The sequence below is a fragment of the Carcharodon carcharias genome, chromosome 2 (assembly GCF_017639515.1).
Source record: "Carcharodon carcharias isolate sCarCar2 chromosome 2, sCarCar2.pri, whole genome shotgun sequence".
NCBI classification, from domain to species: Eukaryota; Metazoa; Chordata; class Chondrichthyes; order Lamniformes; family Lamnidae; genus Carcharodon; species Carcharodon carcharias.
The window spans coordinates 74,251,052-74,274,508 of record NC_054468.1 but is presented as its reverse complement, the minus strand read 5'-3'; the positions used below and the strand labels follow the sequence as shown (position 1 = coordinate 74,274,508).

Below are 23,457 nucleotides of genomic sequence, written 5' to 3'. Positions count from 1 at the left end.
ATGAGCGGCTAGTTTCTGTTTTCTCTTTTTGGTTGGTGCAAACATGATGGGCTGAATGGCCTCATTCTGCACCATAACTTTTCTATGGCCTGAATTTTTCACTCGTCGGGCATATGCAATGGGCCCCCAACTGCAATTTCACGCTGACTGGTCAATTAACAGCCAGTGTGAAACACGCGCTGAGAAAGGCGTGGGAAGAGGGTGGGCACCGAGGTCATCGTGGGTGCTGGTGAGCGTTTCCATTGAGCTCCCTGAAGGCAGACAGCTACCCCAGGGAGCCGCAGACCTCCACAGAATAAACAAAACAACAAAAATACTGCAAAATTGTCCATGCAGCACAATCAAGCACCTGAAAGCATATCTCATAAAAAACCAGTCCCCAGATATCTCTCTTTATTTTATTTCTCCACAGAGATTTCTTCCCGCCCTGGATTGAGGTTTGAGCAAAAATGTAAAAGCCGCCTGGCTAATTGGCCCGTCCGCCAATCGTAAAAGTGAATAGGCCACGAAAAATCACTTTCAATTGCCACCTTAATGGGCTTAATTGCCCTCTTAATTGTCGGCGGGCACGCTCTTGACTACCTCGTGCTGAACGAGATATTGCGTGAGTGCTTGATAACATTGGGACACTCGCCCAACATCATCTCGGGCTATTTCATGGCCAGATGGGTTGGGCACATGCGTGCCCACAGAACGTGAAATTCTGATCTATGTTTCTATGGGTTGGAGTGGCTCACATTAGGCCCCTCACTCGTTCTGACGAGTGTGCTATCCACATCCTCATCTCCAGCCAAGAGGACACCTCCTCCATTGAAGAGCTAGATCTAAGCAGCCTGGAAGACCCTCCACAGCACTTACACTCCACCAGTGCAGAGACACACACCTGGTGGGACCTAGATGTAGAGCAGGCTCAGACTCACAATCTGGTAGTCACAGACACAGCAGGAGGAGGCAGGTTCGGCTGAGGTCCCTGGCACTTGGAGGACTGCTGGGGATCAGGCATGGGGAAAAAAATCTTCACTGTCTAAACTATCTAGGCCCCTCATAATTTTGTACACCTCAATTAGGTCACCCCTTGGCCTACCCTGTTCTGAGGAAAACAACCAGCCTGTCTAATCTCTCCTCAGAGCTGCAATTTTCAATCCCTGGCAACATCCTTGTAAATCTCTCTGAACTCTCCCTGCTGTTGTGAGCCAGCTTCCCCCGCATGAAAACAGATGGACAGAGTGTGAGCAGGATGCATAGCACTGCGTGGAATATTTGTGTGGTGAGCCGAGCCATGGATGGATGAGGATGTGAGCTCCAGAGGATATGAGCCTGATGGAGATGTGATGGTATGTGTGAATTAGTGGTGTTGTCCCTTCAGGTGTGAGATGCCTGTGGATGTGTATGGTCTGGGTCAGATGATGACCCTCTGGATTTTGCCTTCAATCTAAGCCTGGAGAGTCGGCAGAAGGTGAGAGAACATCACGCAGAGCTGTTGGAAGCCCTCAACAGAGTGGCACGCAAGTCAGAGGGATGTGTCTGCCTGCTCTCTGATGAAGTGGTGCCCACATGTGCGTGTTTGGAGGTCTCCATGAGGAGGATGGCAGACGCCATGGACACCCTGGTCCAGCAGAACGTGTGTACAGACCTGCACTCCATCACAGCAACCATGGCTCAGTTGCAGTGGTGATGCAAGAGGGAAATGGGGAACCTCAACCTCCCTCCAGGTGCTACTTCCCCTCAAGGAGCCAGGCCAGGGCCCCCGGGCACCCGAAGGGGAGAGGAATGGCAGCTGGACACCCCTGGGTCATCCACTCAGGAATCTCAGAGGCTGTCCTCTCCCTCCAAGTCTCCTTTGCCTGTGACCCCCTCAACCTCATCCTCTGTCCTCGTCCAGCTGGGGGAAGCAGCTGGCCCTCAGGATGACAGCCAAAACAAGCAAACACAAGGCCTTGGGTCTCCAGACAATCCATGCTAAAGGCATTAGAGACAAAATAGCCAACCGTTGCAAAGGATGTCTCCATCCCTGCTGCAGACGTCGGGGCAGCAACTAGAAGTCTAAGGCTTTCAAAAGTTGAGAAATTCTGCTCACAGCTGGTTGCATGGGTGAACATATTTTGTCACTGGACAATCTGGAAATATATTTGTTTTCACTGAATAATGTGTAATGTTGTCTTTCAGCTTCATTGACAGCTTCGCAAGTCCTCCCCCTGCATCCCCTCCCCACTCCCAAATAAGCAATTCAGTGCATGCAGCTGTCCCATGAGTGATTCTGGAGGGATAAGTTTATGTGTGTGGCAGGGTCTTACGGAGCCTCGTGCAAGCACTCTCCCACGCACATAGATCCTTCCCGTTATGCTCATTTCACTTCCTGAGCATTTTCAATGCTGCTTGCTGGGGTTCACTTTCAGTTGTCCATCTGAGCTGACCTGCATCTCCACCCACCCACTGATCACACTCCCATCCAGCACCTGATTTTTCTCACAACTATGGTTTCACTTTTGATTTAGCCAACATGGTAGTGATACAGCTTCTCTTTCACTCCCCCATCCTTTCCTCTCCTCCCGTTATCCATTTTCCTTTCCCCATCGCAGTTGACCCCTGGTATCACCTTCCACCTCCCCTCTGTGGCCGACCAGCTACAACCCTTTTCCTTTGGGGATGTCCGGTTGAACGTGCATGTTCCTTTCCTTCCCGAAAATCCCACCCCCATCCACATTCACCTCCCTGACCTCCTCCTTCCCACCCCCAGGGTCCGAGTCTGCCTCTGAGTCCTCCCCAACCACGCTTGTCATCCCTTCAACTGATATGTCAAACCCTCACCCTCCCACCACACCACCTCACTCTGCCCTCAGTCATTCTCACTATTCCCTCGTACCAAGCCCAACCTCAGTTCTCTCCCCAGGTGGCAGTTATGGACTCATTAGAGCCCTCCCTCGCACACATTCACCTAGACATCCTCCTCTCCGGACTCCTTCCCCCCTGAACTTCATCTCCCCTGAGAACGCCTTCCCCCTGGAACTCCTATGCCCCCAGAACTCCTTCCCACCCTTGGAACCCCTTCCCCCCTTGGAACTCGTTCCCCCTGAGACTGCCCCCAATAGTCCTTCCCCCTTCAAATACCGTTACTTCTTCCGCCATCCTTACTCCTCCCCCCTTTCCAACTCCTTCCTCCACTCTTACTTCTTCCTTCAGCCTTACTCCTTCCCCCTTCCTGACTCTTTCCTCCACCCTTACTCTCTCCCCTTTCTGCACTTCTTCCTTCACTTTTATTTCTTCCTCCACCCTACTCCCTACCCCTCCACACTCTTCCTTACCCACGGATTCCTTCCTTCCCCTGGACTCCATCCTCTCTCTGCACTCCTTTCTCCCCCTGGACTCCTCACCCTCTCCATGCTCCTTCCTATTCCGAGGGCTCTTGCGTCCTTTGGACTCCTTCCCCCACCACCCCGGACTCTCTCCCCTCTCTGCACTCCTTCCCTTACACCTTCCGCCCCCACTTACACCTACTTCCCCAGTTGCCATCATCCCCCCCATTACCCCCTCGTCCCCCCGTAGTCCCTCTCCCCAACACCTTAGATCCCCCCAACCACTCACTGACACCTTAGCTCCCCCCCTCTCAATGCCACACCCCGACACCTTTGTTCCCCCCGCCAACCTCATCTTACCAGCACCTTAGTTCCCCCCTCCCAAACTCAGCCCCCTGACACCTTTCTTCCCCCCCACCCCCAAAATCACCCAACCCTGACACCTCTTCCTCTCCCAGTCAATCCTAGGTCTTCCTTTCCCACCCTATCAGGTATATGTTCCTCTCCCAAGCTCAGCTGGACCTTCCCCCCCACCCCCTCGCCCATCATCCGTTGTGAGCAGACCCTCAATGATGACTTTACACCTTCCAAGAGCTGCTTCACGATAGGGCCATATCCATGATAATCCACTCAGCATGCTATGGATATTCCTCCAGTGTCCCATTGCTGTTGGGCTCCAGCATCTTCTACTCCTCGGATGTCCGCGATATCAGCAAGGCCCTGGTGGTAATTCTCAACTTCTGCATGTCACACTTGTCAAGATATGTTCTGCACCGGCGTGTTTTCCTGCCGATGTGGGCGGACGATCCAGCATGGGTGGATGATTCCGGAGGGCTGGCCTTTATATGGTGTGCAGATACATTACAATGAGGTTCCCTACATCTGAGGGCTGAAAATATGGTGCGCCATTGATGGGCTGAGTGGATGATTGCAAACTGGCTTTACAACGGGTGAAACCGATTTTTGGCCTTCTCGCCACATTGTCTGCTCACACCCACGAGCACGTGGGTATGGAACATTCCACCCTTTCTGTCTGTCTTCAAGGAGGCAGATACCAAAACCCTCCCAGAAATACTACAGAACCAAGGGACTAAGAGGAAATGAAGAACCAAAAGAAATTAGAATTAGTAATAAAGTAGTACTGGGAAAATTAATGGGACTGAAAGTCGATAAATCCCTTGGACCTCATGATCTACTTCTCAGAGTATTGAAAGAGGTGGCTGTAGAGATAGTGGATGCATTGGCAGTCATCTTCCAAATTTATATAGGTTCTAAAGTGGTTCCTGCAGATTGGAGGGTGGCAAATGTAACCCCACTGCTGTAAACTCCCACCGTTCATGACTTCTTCTTTCACAAACGCGTTTATGAGCATAAAGTGTTTTTACACATGATCACCCATTATGGCCCCAAATCTTCACCATCCACAATTTAAGCACTAAAAGTTTTTACCTGAACATATATTGGTCCTGAAATAATGAAAAGCCAGCATTTAGAAGCTGTAAAAAATGAGGTTTCCATGGTGTATTTCCCACGTAGAAAGTGCGCACTGTGCATATGCCGTCTCTAACTGCATGTGGTTTGCTGAAATTTACAGGATATGGTAACTCCCGACCATTACTTTTCAGTGCAGGTACAGTGCAGGTACAGTGCAGCACTTTAATAAAAATGAATGTGTCAGAGCCAAGCAAAAAATCTTCCAGGAAAGTGATGGCACTTGCACATAAAGTCTTAGATAGACTGAAAAATGGTGCAAGTGCTTCCATGTTAGCCAGGGAATACTCTTGTCAATGAATCCACAATCAGGTACATCAGACAGTCTGAAGAAAATATAAGGGCCAGTGTTAGTGTTTCTGGTAGTCGTACTGCCAGGTTAACTTTTGTAAGTAGGTGAGATCCACACTTAAGAGGAAATGGAGAAGTTACTCAACGTGTGGATAAAGCGCCAGCATTGAAGGAGGTTCCCAGTTAATTGTCCAATCATTAGAAATAAGGTACTTGAATTGTACAAGTACATGAGAAGTAATAAAGAGGGTAGTGTTGGTGTTCCTGGTGATAATAGTGATGTTGAAGCTGGTGCAGAAGGTGCCCCTCCTTTGCTTCTAAAGGATTCCCAGCCAATAAAGGAAGGTTTGATTGCTTTAAGAAGCGTTTTGGATTGCAGAATGTGAAGTTGGTTGGGGAGGCTGCATCAGCTGACTGTGCAGCTGCAGAAGAGTTTCCCAAGGTGCTGCAGGAATACATTGAGGAGAGGCTTCCTCAATGCAGAGCAGGTCTTAAAACTGACGAAACTGGCCTATTCTGGAAGAAAATGCCAAATAGGACCTACAGATTGAAAGAAATAAGGACAGTTCCTGGTTTTAAAACAGCAACTGACAGGCTAACACTTCCACTAAATGTCAATGTGGCTGGTTTTAAATGTAAACCAATGCTGCTTTTTTTATTAATTCATGGGATGTGGGCATTGCTGGCTAGGCCAGCATTTATTGCCCATCCCTAATTATCCTCGGGAAGGTGGTGGTGAGCTGCCTTCATGAACTGCTGCAGTCCATGTGGTGTAGGTACACCCACAGTGCTGTTAGGGAAGGAGTTCCAGGATTTTGACCCAGTGACAGTGAAGGAATGGTGATATATTTCCAAATTAGGATGGTGTGTGACTTGTCGGGGACTTGTGTCTGCTGTCTTTGTCCTAAATGGCAGTGGTTGTGGGTTTGGAAGGAGGCTTGGCGCATTTCTGCGGTGCATCTTGTGGATGGTACACACTGCTGCCACTGTACTGGTGGTGGAGGGAGTGAATGGGGTGTCAATCAAGCGGGCTGCTTTGTCTTGTTTTATAGGTCAGAAAACCCTCGAGCTTTCAAAGGGAAAAATAAATCTCCTTTGCCAGTCTTTTGGAAGGCTAACAGCAATGCCTGGGTTACAGCAGTCGTATTTGAAGCAAAAACAAAAGATGCTGGAAAAACTCAGCAGGTCTGACAGCATCTGTGGAGAGAAAGACAGAGTTAACATTTCGAGCCCATATGACCCTTCTTCAGAGCGTATTGGAAGACTGGTTTGAGAATTGCTTTCTGCCAGAGGTCAGGACTTAACTGAGGGAAAAGAACCTGTCTTTCGAGGTCCTACTAATCCTCGATAATGCATGTGGGCATCCATAGTCTGTTGCAGAGAGCCATTCAGAAGTAGACATTTTGTTTTTACCCCTAATTATGACCTCACTTATCCAACCAATGGCCCATTGCCTCATTCAAGGGTTACTACACCCGACAAAGCTTCAGTCACATTCTTCATCTGCTGGAAGCAGACCCTTCAATCCAAGTCCACAAATGCTGGAAGGAATTCAACATCCTCATAGCAGTAGGCATAATTAAGGACTCATGGAATGAAGTTAGAGCTTCAACCATAAACACTTGCTGGAAAAAAGTTTGGCCTGAGGCTGTGAATATATTCACAGGGTTCCCCAATCTGGATGCTGAAGTGGTCAGAATTGTTGACTTGGCAAAACAAGTTGGAGAGGAGGGATCTGAAGACCTGACCACAGATGAAGTAGAGGAGTTTTTTCAATATCACCAAGAGGAACTCTATGGAAGAGTTGGTTGAGCTGATGAAATTAAATGAACAGGAGAAGGAGCAGGAAGAAGAGCCTATGAAAGCTCATTCCAACCTAGATGATGACAGATCAGCTGAAGATTTGAAAAAAACAGCTGACAGATCATGATACAAACATGAAGACATTGTTAAAATAAGAAGGATCATCATTTGTACAGCAATTGACACAGCTGTTTCCTTATCAAGAACTTTACAAAATTGAAAAGTAAAAGGTAAAGCAGTCAATGTTGTTCTTTTCATCCATAATAACGTCTACATTAGCCATTTCACCCACTCCCCCTAGATCCACTCTCAAGTAAAGTACTGTACAGTAACTTACAATGTGTAACAAACTTTACTGTACTGCACAGTCAGCAACATAGATTTTATTGCCTCTGAGTGACAAATTTATTACCCCGTTCCTCTGAAAAGATAAAATTTTGGGATGGCTGGAACCTATTTAATTCAATCCCATTATAAAGTATGTTCGCTATTCACGACATTGTCCTTTGCGAGAATTCACGGGAGTGTAACCCTCGCAAACGACGGAACTTTATAATATTTAAAAAAGGAGAGAGAAAATGAGGAACTGCAGACTTGTTAGCCTGACATCAATAGGAGAGAAAACTGAACACTTAGAAAATAATGGTAGGATTGGGCACGGTCAACATGGATTTATGAACAGGAAATCATGTTTGACAAACCTGTTAGAGTTTTTTGAGGATGTAATTAGCAGAATAGCAGTGGACGTGGCGTATCTAGATTTTCAGAAGGCTTTCAGTAAAGTCCCACACAAGAGGTTACTAAACAAAATTAGAGCACATGGGATTGGAGGGAATATATACTGGTATGGATTGAAATTGACTAACAGACAGAAAACAGAGAATGGGAATAAACGTGTCATTCTCAGGTTGACAGGTGACTAGTGAGGTACCGCAAGGATCATGCTTGGGTCCCTCCCCAGCTATTCACAATTTATATCAATGATTTGGATGTGGAGACCAAATGCAATATTTCCAAGTTTGCTGATGACAGAAAACTTGGTGGGAATGTGAGTTGCGAGGAGGATGCAAAGAGCCTTCAGGGGAATTTAGACAGGTTAAGTGAGTGAGAAAGAACATCGCAGATGGAATATAATGTGGAAAAAATGTAAAGTTATCCACTTTGATAGGAAAAGCAGAAATGTAGAGTGTTTATTAAACGGTGGAGATTGGGAAGTATTGATGTCCGAAGGGACCTGGGTGTCCTAGTTCATGAGTCACTGAAAGCTAATATGTAGGTGCAGCAAGTATTTAGGAAGGCAATAGTATAGTAAAGGCCTTTACTGCAAGAGGATTTAAGTACAGGAGTAAAAAAGTCTTGCTGCAATTCTATAGAGCTTTGGTGAGACTGCACCTGGGGGAGAATTTTCTGCCTGTTGGGCGGGCGGGTCGGGAGGGGATGAGGAGCAGATCACCACCTGCAATCGGCTGCGCAGCACCATTTTACATGGGTGGGCCAATTAAAGCCCGCCCAGCGTGATGCACAGCTGGTAGCGCTCAGTGCTACCTGTGTGGGCGGGGAGAGAGAAGAGAGAGTCAGGGCCTGTGCTCTTCCTGAGGCAGATTGAAATTTTTTAATAAAGACAGATTAAAATTATTTACACGTTCCTCATGTGAAAGTGTCACATGAGCTGGGACATGTTTGTCAATTCATCAGAATGTATTTATTTATTTAATAAAACCTTCAGGAAACTGCATCACACCCTTGGATGATGTCCCTGAAAAACATGAAGGCCGCTTGGGCTCTTCGCCTGCCCGCCAACTTTAAGGTTGGATGGGCAGCATTGATAAGTGCTTTAACTGGTTGTTTAATGGCCTTAATAGGCCATTGATTGTTCGGCGGGAGCCCAACCGCCTCCGGTGTGTGCTCATCGAATATAATATCTAAATGACGCACACTGACATCGGGACGTACGCCCGACGTTACCGCGTGTCATTTTACGCGTCAGTGTGTTGGGCCCACCCCAGCATGCCGACGTCAAAATTCTGGAGTATTGTGTACAGTTTTGATCTCTTTACCTAAGGAAATATATACTTGCCATAAAGGGAGTACAACATAGGATCACCAGGCTAATCCATAGGAGGGCAGGATTATCCTGTGAGGAAAGATTGAGGATGCTGGACCTGTATTCTCTAGTGTTCAGAAGATTAAGAGGGAGCTCACTGAAACTTATAAAACTCATAGGTAGATAAAGGATGTTTCCCCTGGCTGCGAGGTTTAGAACTAGGGGGCCAGTCTCAGAACAAGGGTAGACCATTTAGGACTGAGATGAGAAGGGATTTCTTCACTCAGAGGGTGGTGAATCTTTGGAATTCTCTACCCCAGAGGGCTGTGGAGGCTTAGTCATTAAGTATATTCAAGACAGAGATTGTTAGATTTCTAGATTTTAAAGATATCAAATTATATGGTGATAGAGTGGGAAAATGGTATTGAGGGAGAAGATCAGTCATGGTCTAATTGAATGGCAGAGTAGGATTGAGGGTCTGAATGGTTGATTCTTGCTCCTATTTCCTATGTTAATTATCAAGTAACAGGAAGTTGGCATGGTGCCTGCATTGGAAATATCATGCATTGTGATCTTTGCATCCATATTGAATCTAGCCCAGTCTAGGTCAAAGATATAAGAAAAAGAAAAAAATTACTGCATACATTACAGCATTAACATTGAGGTGCTTTATTATGCAGAGAAGCATGCTTGGCTTATCCATATTTTCTGTAATTACATTTCTGGTTTTAAGAGCTATATTGTAAGTGCTCCAGAACTGGAGTCACCTATATAACGGGCTCAAATACAGATATAGCATTGTTTGAATTTGCGATGTGTGAATTGGATCGGGCAGTTAGTGTCTGCTGAATTCATAAAGTTAATGTGTGGAAGTGCACAAAGAAAAGTTCACATTCACAATGGAAGACCATTAGTATTTATTTTATTACTCAAAAAATATGATTTTAAATAGCATAAACACACAGCAAGTATATTATAACACATTTAAAAAAACTTAGAAACTCAGATTTTTTAAAGGATGGCTCCTCCCCCAAATAATTACAGCACTGAAATTTCCCCCATATTTAATAGCAATGCTTTAAAGTGGCACAATTAAAATTTCTTTTTCCAGACTCTGCTTTTAAATATACAACTTTTTTCCCATTTCGTCCAGATAAAACAGACCTTATCCTGTGTTGCTCTTGTCCCATTTATTTTCGGCTGGCCACCAGGTGACAAGAGTACCTGGACCATTTATTATCTTTTCCCCCATCTTCTTATGCCTTGTGGAAATGTTACAGCAACTTCAAATGGCTACTTCTGAAACAATACAGCTCATTAGGGTGAGATCATGTGAGATTGACTAGCGGCTTCACATTACTGTAACAACGTAGGCACACAAAAGTGCAAAAACTCAGGTTTCATTCAAGGGGAAAATCCTTAAAATTATGATTCACAGAGGAAGTGGTATTGCAGCAGAACTGGGAAGAAATCATCCTTTAAAATATAAACCATCAAGTCAGTCCATTTAAAAAAAAGTTTGCTTATAAATATTAGGCAAATTACAGTTAAATATTTGGGGGTTGCATACTTTTCTTCATCTATAGAATTCTAAATATTTTGGAATTAACTGTTCTTAAATCCTTGAAGTCACCTTTACCTTCTCCACAAATGCAAACCTATGTTCCCACCTTATTCATTTTATCTCAGTGCTAGAGCAGGGTCCCTGTGATCATTGTGCTTGCTATCTAATAGAAACCTCAGTGTATTGTTTAAAATTGGTGCATCATTTACCCTAGTAAAACAAAATCAGTGCTTCCCTTTCCATTTCTTCCCCATCCCAACCCCCAGAATAAGTAGGTGACCCAAGTTTGAAGAAAAACCTTTTGTTTGAACATGCTAACCAAAAAGGGTTTCTATTTCTTTTGGTTCACCATTTGTGGACTCCAAGGTTATTGAGGCCACAAAAGGCCTAAACAAATTATAATAAGTCTAAACATCCTTTCAGCATAACACATATGCAGAAAATATAACGGTAACAAGGCCAGAAGTTAAGCAGACTGATTTGGTCCATAGACAAACTCATTCTTATTCCAAATATGCTAACACTGGATTTAGGAATGCACTTAAATTGGTTTTCCTTTTGGATTATACATTGTGAAGTTTTATGAGGCATCTGCAAATCAATGCTCGATTAGAAAAGAAAAATGCTCATGTAATTCTAGACCAACATTACATTTAACACAAAATATCTGGTCTTCTATGGGATGGCTAAATGGTCAAAAGTGATTGCACCATAGAATAATATTTTCTGCTCCAAATGTTTCCTGTACAAAAAATTCAACCAAGCATTTGTGAGGAGAAACTCAGGCAAATAAAATGGTAGATGCCATTTTTTAAAATATAAAAAGGCAAAAAGATTTGAAGGTTTATGTTCAATCAATATCTAACAGGACATTCAAAACACTGACCAACATGTCATTTAGTAAATATTGTTAAAAACATAGGATATGAGTATTTTTGACCTGAGTCCTACCACAGTGTTCAATATTCCCATCCCTTTAATTTCTGTATATTTGCTAGGCCATGCAACACTTCCCACTGTCCAAGAAAGCAGCCAGAAAAATAAATAACCAGCTTCCAGGTTATTCTAACCAGCTTCTAGGAGTCAAACAAATTAGGGTGGCCTTTACTTGTCTGTCAAGGCTCTTCCCCTTGTGAGAACCAACCAGACTCACAGGGCTGAGTAATTTGAGGGGGTGGGGGGGGGGGGTTGTTGGTGATGGTGGTTGGCACTCCCCCAACCCCCCCACCACCTCCCCACACCCCCGCACCTGCACCCCCCCCCCTCCCACACCTCCGGAAACCATGTCGGCATGGAGCTGGCTGCCTTGCAGCCATAAAGCACCGTGGGATGGTCAGCTCCATGCCAACATGGTTTCCAAAGGTGTGGGGGGTTTGGGGAGGGGGGAACGCGGGGAGGTCCGAGTGGGACTTCCGACCCTCATTGGGGCAGAATTCCTGCCCTCTGGAGTTGCTGGCCAATCAGATTGGCCAGCAGCTCCATCAGTCGCGGCAGCACCAGGAAGGCATTAGTGGCCGCTGCTGCAGCTGCTGGTGAGGAAAGGACCCCAAGGGCTTGGATCCCTGGAGCAGTTAAGTCCAGGGTCTTGAGCTGAGAGTGTTAGGGTAGATTAGGGAGAAGGGCAGTGGGAGAATGGGGGTGGATTTAAGGGAAGGAGCAGGTAGGAAGGAAGGAAGTTTCAACCAAAGGTTGGGGGGGGGGGGAGGGGCGCCCTACGATCAGCAAAGGGCAGCACCCGAAGTGCGACCTCCCCTCCCTTTGAGCACCTAAAGTAAAAGAATCGGGCTTCCCACTTCACCCTGCTGCCCATGCCAATCATTTTATGCCATGGGCAGTATATTATCAAGGTGAATTGTCTTGATAACAAGCCTAATCGAGCCTTAATTGTTCACTTAAATATGGCAGGCCGGTTGCTGATTTTGGGGCTTGCCCGCCCCCTTGTATTATGGGAGTGAGCTTGGGGGTGGGCAGGAAGATGGTCAAATGGGTGCCCACTTCATTTTAAGTGCCCCCCGCGGGAAACATGCCCACTAGGGGCAGGTAAAATTCAGCACACAGCCTCTCCTAGACCACTCAGTACCTTGAAAATCACAAGGATGGGCAATCATGAACAAGGCTTTACACCTTAATTCTTCTGTGCCATCGAAGGTTCGTACACAGACCCTGCTATTTCACAATGCTTCCATTGTTTGTACAGTTGATATTCAACATTTGTTTAGAAAAAAATTGCAACTTGTAACCTACACATTACTCATTTCCAAATATTATCAAAATTCAGTGAAGATGTTTAAGTGGACTTAATTCAATATTGATACAATATTAACATTTTGGAATTATTACCCACAACATTTTAAGCATCTGTTCTTTTATAGTTTTGCAGATTAAATTGTTAACATCATTATTGGTCTTTGGATTAAATACTTGTTTAAAACACAAAAAGCAGTTTTCACGGATACCATTGAAAAAAGTTAACTTCTGCATCTATGGTCTAAACTTGTTCTCAAATGAACTGCCGATTATATATATATATATAAAAATAAGGCTACAAAAGATAAATTCAAAAATACTTCAAGTGGTGTACAATTTAGTGCAGCATTTCTAAGAGGCATTAAACTCTACAAAAGCACAGCCCTGAGCTGTTAATTTTAACAGTATAAATAGGGAGATAGAAGGTGATTAGGAACATCCTCTTAATTGATAAGCAGACTACAGTCCTCTAAACCAGAGCGATTAGTTTTGTCATACCAATTAGCATGATTGCAATTTAGAGGCTTTGTGTATAGAGTCAAATCAGTTAGACAACTAAAAAGTTATAAGTCTAGAACTTTAGGCTAAATTAAAATAAAATGCCACCCGAGAAGCAGTCACTTAGTGCAAGTTTTAGTTGTCCAACTGTTAGAATTTAGTTCTATGGTTTACAAATCTGTACAAGTAGTTGTGCAGTACAGGATACAGGAGCTTCTACATAAATGCTGCCTTCAGTTCTTTAAAGGCAGCTCTTCGCTGCTTCCTGTCCTCTTCCATGCGCTTGCGCTGTTCCTTCTCGGCTTTGATTTCAGCTTCAAATTTGCTGCCAGTTGTCAGAGCCTGAACCTAGAAACAAAGGCAAGTTAACTTTAAGCAATAGGATGTTGTGACTTACTTAAAAGAATTAATCTCCCCTCATCTCCCTAAAGCTTTGTCTTATTCCCTCTAACTGTCAGAGAGGCACCGACCGGCTTCACTGCCACCATTGCTCAAGTCAGTCACTTCCACGTGGTCTGCCAATGTCTGCTTTACAATTCACCTATTACCAGAGATTGTAACTTGCAGTCCAGATGAATGGGAGGAATTATATATATGACTACAAAAGATAAATTAAAGAATATTTCAAATGGTGTACAAATTTGTGCAGCATTTCTAAAAGGCATTAAATTCTACCAAAGCACAGCCCTGAGCTGTTCATTTTAACAGTATAAATAGGGAGAGGGAAGAAAATGCACCAGGAATTATAAATCATGTGACCCAATTCCTCAAACTACAGCCTCTTCTCCTTTAGCCGTCTTCAAGTTTGGAGCATTCAACCATGATAATGTTTTAAAGTAATGAGACTTTGGCTAGCCACATATAAATTAACCATAATGGAACTGAACTAAAAAGGACTTGCAAAGCTGCCAACAGCAGGTAAACTGATAAAATAACATCACTAGCTGAACCGGTGTTGAATGTGGTTATAAAATATTCTCAAGGGCAATAAATACTGGCCTTGCATGTGGATGCCCACATCCCATGAACAAATAGAAAAGCCATAACTGAAGCATGCATCTTCTTGGGTGTAAGAAACTGGCCGATAAAACATGATGAAGCATTATGATCAATGAAGACAAGGAACAACTTTGTTGAAATCATCATATAGTTGTTCATTACCATTTAGCAGATTATACACAAGAAGGTACATCTGATATACTTCAAAGTAGCAAATTATGACTGGCTTCCTTGGGACAGGGTCCTTGATGCTAACTAGCTCATTTTTAAATTCTTACTTTATGATCAGCTACAAAAATAATGTTTTTATGTGGTGCCTTTCATGACCTTAGGATGCCCCAAAGTGCTTCACAGCCAATCAAGTACTTTTAAGTGCAGTCACTGTCGCAAAGTAGGATTAATGTGGCAACCCACTTTGTACCAGAAAGCTTCTACAAAAAGCAATCACCAGATAATTTAATTTTTAGTGATGTTGATTGAGGGATAAATTTTGGCCAGGACACCAGGGAGAGCTCCTGTGCTCTTCTTCAAAATGGTGTCAGGGGATCTTTTACAATTGCTCAGGAGAGGAGATGGGATGTCGGTTTAATGTTTCAGCCAAAGGTTGGCAACTGTGACAGTGTAGCTCTCCATCAAAACTGGATTGAAGTGACAGCCTAGATTTTTTGCTCCATTCTCTAGAGTGGGGCTTGAATCCACAACTTTCTGATTCAAAGGTGAGAGTGCTGCCAACTGGGTCACAGTGGCACCGATTGACTTTGATTATATTTAGTTGCAACACACTCCCCTTTCTTCCTATGGTTGCAGCATTTTCACTACCATTAAAGCAAGACTTCAGATAAATTGTTCCAATGAGTTGCAAGTTTAAAATAGTTCCATTCTCCCCCATCTCCCGAGTGCCTGGTATGTATTAAAATCAAAACAAAACATTCATATGCTTGAAACATCTCCGAACTATACTAGTGAGAAATGGACACAAATAAAGCGATCATCTCTCATATGGACATACCCTATAGTGCCACACATGGTCTGAACTCAGCAAAGTGCGTCGATGAAGCTCTGCCAGTCTACACCTTGACTGCCACTGACTGGATCAAATTAGACATTCCAAGTAGTGTGCTGGATGAGTGCTGTCCAGTTACACCTCCCAGTGTCTTTAGTGCAGTTCAGCACTAGGCAAAATGTCATGGTCAGCTAACGCAGCCTTTTAAATGAGAGCTGGGCACTCTGGCAACCCTGAATTGCCTGACAACTGGTTGTTCAGCCGACCATTTATAAATATTCCGGTTTTACAGGTTCTTTTCTGTTTTGTAAATATTTCAGTCTTGGTCTGACAGTTGGTATTTACCTTTGCCTCAAAGAAATGCTTGGCACCTTGAACACCTTCGCTGGAGACATCAATTTCTGAAAGCCGGGCGAGAGCCATCAACCCACTGTCTTCCTCCAATTCGCCTGCTGCTGCTTTGTGGAAGATCAGAAGAAACTAGAAAGAAGTACAAGTACTCTGAGCAAATTGGTGAACTCTCATCAACTCTGCCCCCCCGAGATCAAGTCCAACAACAACCTCAGTGTATTGATTTCTATATGTGCTCAGAATATAGGCAATTATGTACTGCGCACCAAGTGCTAGTTGGAATTCAAGATCATCTTAGTGAAACAATCCTCAGAAACATCAATCTTCCACAGTTTAGCTAAAAAAGCAAAATACACCACAAAAAATGTGAAAAGTTGTGACTCTGAGCTCATTCCTTTGATTTTATCTGAAACCTGCTCTCACATGACACAGCCGCTACAGCGATGGTGTTGAATGAGAGCAAAGGGCAATTTGTGGCCAGCCTCCCTTCACTGTTCCCCTCTGCAAACTGCTGGGCTCCATTTGTGGCCTGTTGACCACACCGGAATCTAGTACTTATCTCCTATCCTTTGCGAAAGCCATTAGGAAACAATTTTTTCTCAGTGTCCACATAGCAAGAACAAGGGGCATGTTAAAATAGGTTCCACAGCTTTTTCTCATCCTTTGAGAAAAAAGCCTGGCCTCCTCTTAGGAAATGTCCACAATAGCACAAATAAAAATAAATTCAGAAGTTCAGCGAGCATGGGGAACTCCAACCCCATCTGAAGATGTAGATCAATGCTCCATTACTCCATGGTAGAGCATACTGCAGTATCCTTGAGAATGGCCCTTGAGTAAGACATTGTTTAGAATTGTGGCTTTGCTTTGGATAGGGAGGGGCGGTCAAGAGATAAAAGGGAAAACAGTTTGTAATTAACACTGTACTATCGTTGTTCCAAACCCAAACCTGCTGTGCCAAACATCTGGTTACAGTGTAGCTTTAAAGGAAATATTACATCGGACATGCAACTTTACAGTGGAATATGCATTTCCTTTGGCATTTAAATCAAAATGAGTAACATTTGAGCTAATGGCTTTCTCTGTTTCATGAGTCAATATTGCTCAATGAGTCAATAATGCTCAGTGACTGAAGTCCCAACATAGACACTTGGGGCAGGATCTTTAGGTCAGCGAGCGGGGGGCGGGCCCCACTTGCCGATGTGTAAAATGACATGGGATGACGTCGGGCAGAACTCACAACGTCACCCTGCATCATTTCAATTTTCAGGTCGGTGGGGGCGCAGCCAAATCAGCTGTGCGCCCGTCGACCTGTCAACGGCCAATTGAGGCCATTTAAAAAGTCATTAACCTAATTAATGGACCTGCCCGTCCAACCTCAAGTTTGGTGGGCAGGCCGGGAGCCCTGGCGGGCTTCAGAAAAAGCTTGAAACCTCATCCACGGACGGAATGAGGTTTCATGAGTGTTTTTAAAAATTTCATAAATGTTTGAGTTAAAGTGACAGACAGTGTCACATGAGGGGACATGTCAGGGAAATTTTTTCAATATTTACCTTCAAAGTTTTAATTCTGAGCTGATCTCCCTGAAGCTGCACTTAGTCTCAGGGAGATGAGTGCGCCCTTTCCCACGCATGTGTGAAAGAGCACACACCTGGCTGAGGGAATCCCCCCCCACCGTCCGCATAGGGAGCACATAGCGCTTCCTGGCAGTCGTCACACTGGGTGGGCCTTAATTGGCTCGCCCACTTAAAATGGCGGCGCGCCCCTGATTCTGCCCGTGGCCACTCCTCCACTTCCCCCCCAGTGGGGGAAAATTCTTCCCTTGGGGAGCTGTTATAAAAATGAAATACTCCAGGAAAGCAAATCAGAGCTAGATAGAAAAATATATACAAAGCATGTTACTATGTGTTTTAAACTGACCCTTCAACCTGAGCACAGTCATATCATAGCAGTAATAGGAGAAAAGCAAATGAGTATTTTAAATGCATGGTATATTTAAGAAACTTAACAGTCATAAAACATGCTAATCATTCTAGTGAGTACCTTAAATCTGGAAGAGCTTTTGCTTTTAGAGAAAGATTTTAGAGAAAATGATTTGTGCACATGGGACAAACCTTAATGCATTGATAGTTTCACAGCTCTTATTCTGTGGCTTCTCTGCTTCAATGATCACTTGATTCAGGTATGGTCAATGCTTCTTTGGCAATATGTGGGAGCACAGACTTTACTCCTGAAGCCAATCAGCCAAAGAAGATATGGCTGCTGTTGCGCACCAATTCATACTTTCTTTGTTTTCAGGGAATCTTACCGTGGCTACTGTGGAAATATCAGCTGCAAACAAGTTTGCAGGAACTATACACGTGCACACATACAGCTTATGCATTTTTCACCAGCCCACCCCTGTGAAGGAAGATTTAAAATGTTTCCACTTAATTGTCAGCTTTAAGAGCAGGCACAAAGGGCAGCTTTTTCTGGTCGGCAAGCGGGGGCAAGGCCCACTCGCCGACACGTAAAATGACGCATGGTGACGTCGGGCATGCATCCCGACGTCTCGCCGCGTCATTTAGATTTTTAGTTCTGACCTGTCAACGGCCTTTTAAAAGGCCATTAAAAAAGGAATTGAAATGATTAATGGACCTGCCTGTCCAACCTTAAGGTTGGTGGGCAGGCGAAGAGCCCAGGCGGCCTTACAAAAAAGCATAAAACCTCATCCATGGGCGGGTTGAGGTTTCATGAGGGATTTAAAATTTTCGGAATATTTTTAAATAAAAGTAGTGGACATGTCCCAGCTCATGTGACAGTGTCACATGAGGGGATATGTCAGGAAAATTTTTTCTAACCTTGAGAAAAGTTTTGTAACTTCAACCAATCTACCTGAGGCGGCACTTTGCCTCAGTGAGATCTGTGTAGTCTTTCATGCGCATGCATGAAAGAGCACACTCCTGGCTCAGGGAATCCCTGCCTGCCCGCATAGGCAGCGCTCAGTGCTTCTGAGCGGAAGTCATGCTGGGCAGGCCTTAATTGGCTCACCGATGTAAAATGGCAGCACACCCCCAAGTAGGGGCGCCGATCGGGAACCCATCCACATGCGCCCACTCCCACACAACGCCCCCCCCCACAACGGGGGGAAAATGCTGCCCAATATAAACAAACCAGAAGCAATTGATTCACAAAAAATAACTGCATCCAATATAATTTGATAGGACATTAAAATGAACCTTTCACAGATCCCCCTACAAAGTGCTTCAATACATCAGAGCAAATGAAGGGCAGATTTATTTTCTAAAAAAAAGCCTCTTTTGACAATATTTAGTGCAACTTTTATGCAAGTAAATGATAATTGATTTCTACATCAAATCAAGCGGTCACTTTCTAATTGCTGCAATCAAGCATTGCTTTAGAACCAGTCGTTCAAATTGCTATACGTTGGGTGTGTTCAGGATAGTTATATTTCACTTTTAAGATTTTCCCTCAACAGACACAACTGCGAGTAAATTGAATTCTAGCCATGTCTAATAGCCTACATAATAAGCAATACTCTATGATCTATAACAACTACACTTACACTATTTACATTATATTTTAGGTTTACCACTCCTGCCAGTAAACTATCTCCTTTCTAGTGTTGAGGGAAAGAACATCAGCAGCCAAAAAAACGACCAGCTTCCCACCTAACTACTGTGAGTCAGGAAGTCAGTGAATACCTATAACTCCCAATACTTAAAGCAAGAGACCTTCCGTTCTCAGTGGGTGTCTTGTTTGATGCCTGCAAAAGTGGCGAGACACCTGCCACCCACGCTGACTCTGAGGACGAAGGCCTGCCAAATAATTTGACAATCAGGCAGTTAATTACATGGACAACAGCAGGCCTTCCTCCAGACTGGGACCCCGGAAGCAACCTCCCGCCAGCCACAAGCAGCTGACTAAACAGAGGCCGGCAGCTTTTGCGCTCAGCAGCACCAAAGAGGAGGGCGTGGCTGCAGCTGGAACAATACCCCCACACTTCTCCAGAGTGCCAGGATTGCGGAAGGACCCAGGACAAAGGTAAGTTAGGGGCATCTCATGGGCTGGGGGTCTTGGGCTACCATAGGGGTTGGCGGCAGGGGAAGGAGGTGGCCCTCGATCAAGCACAGATTCGTGCAGATCAAGCCCCCCCCCCACCCCCATCTGACATGCAGCTCACACAGTTTTACCAGTCATGCAGGACTCATGTCGGCAGGCCTTCCTGGGGCTAGGAGGATTACAGCAGAGACAGGAAGAGGCTCGCATGTGGTCGGTAATGGCCACTGAAAAGTCAACCATGGGCCTTCCTGCCCCAAATTTACTTCCAGTAGAGCGGGACCTCGTTGGGTGTCAGTCCTGACACCAACCTGCCAACTTCTCAACCCACCCACCGCCTTCCTCACCTCCTGCAGGGACAGAAGATTCCAGCCCAAGTCACCATTATACAGATTTAAAAACACCTCAACCAATTGTGATTAGCAGTCTTGCTGCTCTATTTCATGAAAGAAAATGTGATGAAGAGCTATGAGCCTAGCAAGATATCAAATATCTTTCTGCTGTCATGGCAGTCTACAATTAAACATATCCTCTCTTTTATATAAGATTTCAACCAAACCAGCTTGTGTCTCAACTGCATTAGACCAATTTTAGTGCTCACCCATTAAATTATGCATATCAAAAGCAAGAAAGTGAGACTGCATTTATATAGTGCCTTTCACAACCTCAGGATATCCCAAAGCACTATACAGCCAATGAGGTACTTTTGAAGTGTGGTCACTGTGGTAATATAGAAGACACAGTAGCCAACATGTGCACATCAAAGTCCCACAAAAAGCAATGTGAAAGTGACCAAATAACCTATTTTTGTGATGTTGATTGGGGGATGATTATATTGTGAACACCAGTGATAACTACCCTGCTCTTCCTCAAAATAGTATATTTTGGTTGGTTGGTTGTAATGTCTCATTCGAAACTTGGCACCTCCAACAGTACACAATCCCTCAATCCTGCACTGGAGTGTCAGCCTAGATTTTTGTGCATTGAACCTAAAACCTTTTGACTCAGAGGCGAGAATGCTACCAACTGATGCATGGCTGACTCAATTCAAAAGGAGTTCAATTCAGTGAGCAAATGCTAATGTGGAACAGACCAGCAGCAGAAAATAGATCCAAATACAAAGGAAAAGCCAGCACCAACGAAATGTTGCGAATTTATTTTGTGAATCAGATTTGCGTTTGACATTTTTAATTTGAAAATGTACTCATTTAATATTTATAATACTCCCTAACAAGTTAACTACTCCAGAGCAAGATCATTATTCTTAGTCACCTGTCCAATGTTGTAAATGCCTTGAAAGGCCTATCCTTAAACATAGAGTATGGTCAGGGGTATTAGGTACTGAGTTGAATGACTTAAATTTCTGTTAATATCTTGGCTCCTTCTAACTGGCTCAAGAATGGCAATTACAGCCATTTGCCAATGAAAGCTAAAGGCAGCCACCAATGTCTTCTTAGAATTCAGGAGAGGTGGTGAAGCGAAACAGAGAGACGAGGGAGCAGTGGCAAAGGTGAAATGATCAGCAACATACAGCTACAAATAGTTTTTGGATTGACTTAAAGCCTGATTACAGTGCACATCAAGGTTGGATGTTTGTTAGGCATTTTACAGCCTTCCGGACTGAATATTGAATTCAACAACTTTAGATCTTGAACTCCCTCCTCCATCCCCACCCCCTTTCTGTTTCTTCCCCCTTCCTTTTGTTTTTTCCAATAATTTATATAGATTTTTCTTTTCCCACCTATTTCCATTATTTTTAAATCTTTTATGCCCCCCCACCCCCACTAGAGCTATACGTTGAGTGCCCTACCATCCATTCTTAATTAGCACATTCATTTAGATAATATCACCAACCTCAACACCTCTGTGTTCTTTTGTTCTTTTGTCTGTGACATCTTCTAATTATCTGCTCCTATCACTGCTTGCTTGTCCCTACAACCACACCACCCCCCCTCCACTTCTCTCCCCCCACCTTAAACCAGCTTATATTTCACCCCTCTCCTTGGATTCACCCAGTTCTGCTGAAGGGTCATGAGGACTTGAAACGTCAACTCTCTTCTTCTATGCCAATGCTGCCAGACCTGCTGAGTTTTTCCAGGTAATTCCGTTTTTGTTTTGGATGTTTGTTAGCCCCATTTCCCTCTCTCCTCATTCATCACCCCACCCTAACAAAGTCAGCAATAAATGATGAGCCAGGAAACCATTATATTTTGTTAACTACTGTGCTCCCAATAAAGTATAAACTATAACCAAGAAAATTACAATATGTTGCTAACAATGAACTTCACTACTTCAGCCCTTCCTTTGTAACAGTGACAACTTTCTACGAATAATACCACAGGAGGCAAGCCAAAGTCCATTGACTTTGGTGGCACTGTAAAATCCCGCTGGTGTAAAATTCCACCCATTGACTTTTCCATAAAACCGACTCCAGCATAACCCCGCTTCCAATACCTCCTATTTTACCTCCAGCGCCTTCTATTTAAAGGCTGAGTGGTAAACTCTCCTTTGTTGATTGGCCATCCGTTATATGCCCCACTTGATTTTTCTTTCCGTTGATCTCAGTGAAATCTACTCCATTAGTTGTCTGACTGGATTTCTAATCTGTAAAACTGGTGTTGATTTTAATTCTCGCTGCCCTCAATATTGAAGTTACTTGTTTCCAGGAGTAACACATGCAGGGGGATTTGGCTCATTGATGCCAACAATCAGAACTGGAGGGAAATCCTCATGGGGCTGCGTGACTTATGACACGGAGGTGGCTGGTGCGGGGACCATGTTGAGTGAATTCTACCTACATTATTATGTGGGGCACTAGGGCAAGTTTGGCTACGTGTACCTGGAGTTTGAGATCAGGCCCAATGGTAAGAGTTGACCGGAAATCCAGAGCTCGCAGTGTGGCTGTGAATCCAGAGACTGGCAAGGTTACGAGGTGGCAGAGGGAAAGCCGGGCCCAGGGTCCCAGGCATCACGCTGCTGCTACTGCTGAATGTCTTTGAATCACTGTGTAGCAGCAGCAACAGCAATAACCCTCCTGTACAGCTCCCTGAGTGTAAAAAAATACAGACCTTACAACTCCCTCCACACAGCTTTCTCATAAACAGGCATTTCAGGACCTTTGAAGCTCAAGGTTCCCAGCATCAATATTCCCAAACACCGTGCTGCATTTAATTCCTTGGCTGTGATGGCCTGAGGATGTGAAACACAGTATAGTGTTTATATTCCATGTCGGCAGCTTTACATGGAATTTACAGCACACAAACAAGCCATTTGGCCCACCTTAAATATGTTGGTGTTTATGTTCCACATAAGCCTCCTTCCACCCTTTTTGGCCACACCCTTCAGTTATCAAATATAAATTCCACACAAAGTATGTCAACAAGTCATTTTAACAAATTACTAATTACTTTTAGACTGATCAATTAAAAAAAATTCAAAACAGGAGCTAACCATGTAATATTACATTCCGTCAAAGTCATAGCAACATTGTGCACTTCATTCCAAAAGCTGTTTCTCCAACTGCGCAGTTTTACACAGGAATATACAGTTACTTTCTTATCCTCCCACAAAACATGATTGCTATTCAGATTTGCCAAGGTCAGGCCATTGCAAATAGTGAGAAGACTGCAAATTTACTGGAATTAGTGTTCACAAGATACATAGAAAGAAGCTACACTTGTTACAGCAGAGTCGAGATGTCCATTTCACTACATTGACGCAAAGAATTGTAGATATTTCTTAATCAGGTAATAGAAATATCCCTTCCATATCCTGGAATCACATTCACCACTCAAAGAAAGACAAAATGTACCTTCAT

At 44.1% G+C, this 23,457-nt stretch overlaps 1 protein-coding gene across 1 annotated transcript in view; it reads right to left on the bottom strand.

Moving 5' to 3' along the window:
- Positions 1 to 11,768: 11,768 nt before the first annotated feature.
- Positions 11,769 to 23,457, bottom strand: part of efhd1 (EF-hand domain family, member D1) — a 166,959-nt gene continuing 155,270 nt past the window's right edge. Inside the window, exons 3-4 of the mRNA XM_041177343.1 lie at positions 15,579 to 15,713; positions 11,769 to 13,579 (exon numbers count right to left, since the gene is read on the bottom strand). Of these exons, the coding sequence (XP_041033277.1) occupies positions 13,448 to 13,579; positions 15,579 to 15,713 (267 nt within the window). The 3' untranslated portion in view covers positions 11,769 to 13,447. The remainder of the gene's footprint in view (positions 13,580 to 15,578; positions 15,714 to 23,457) is intronic.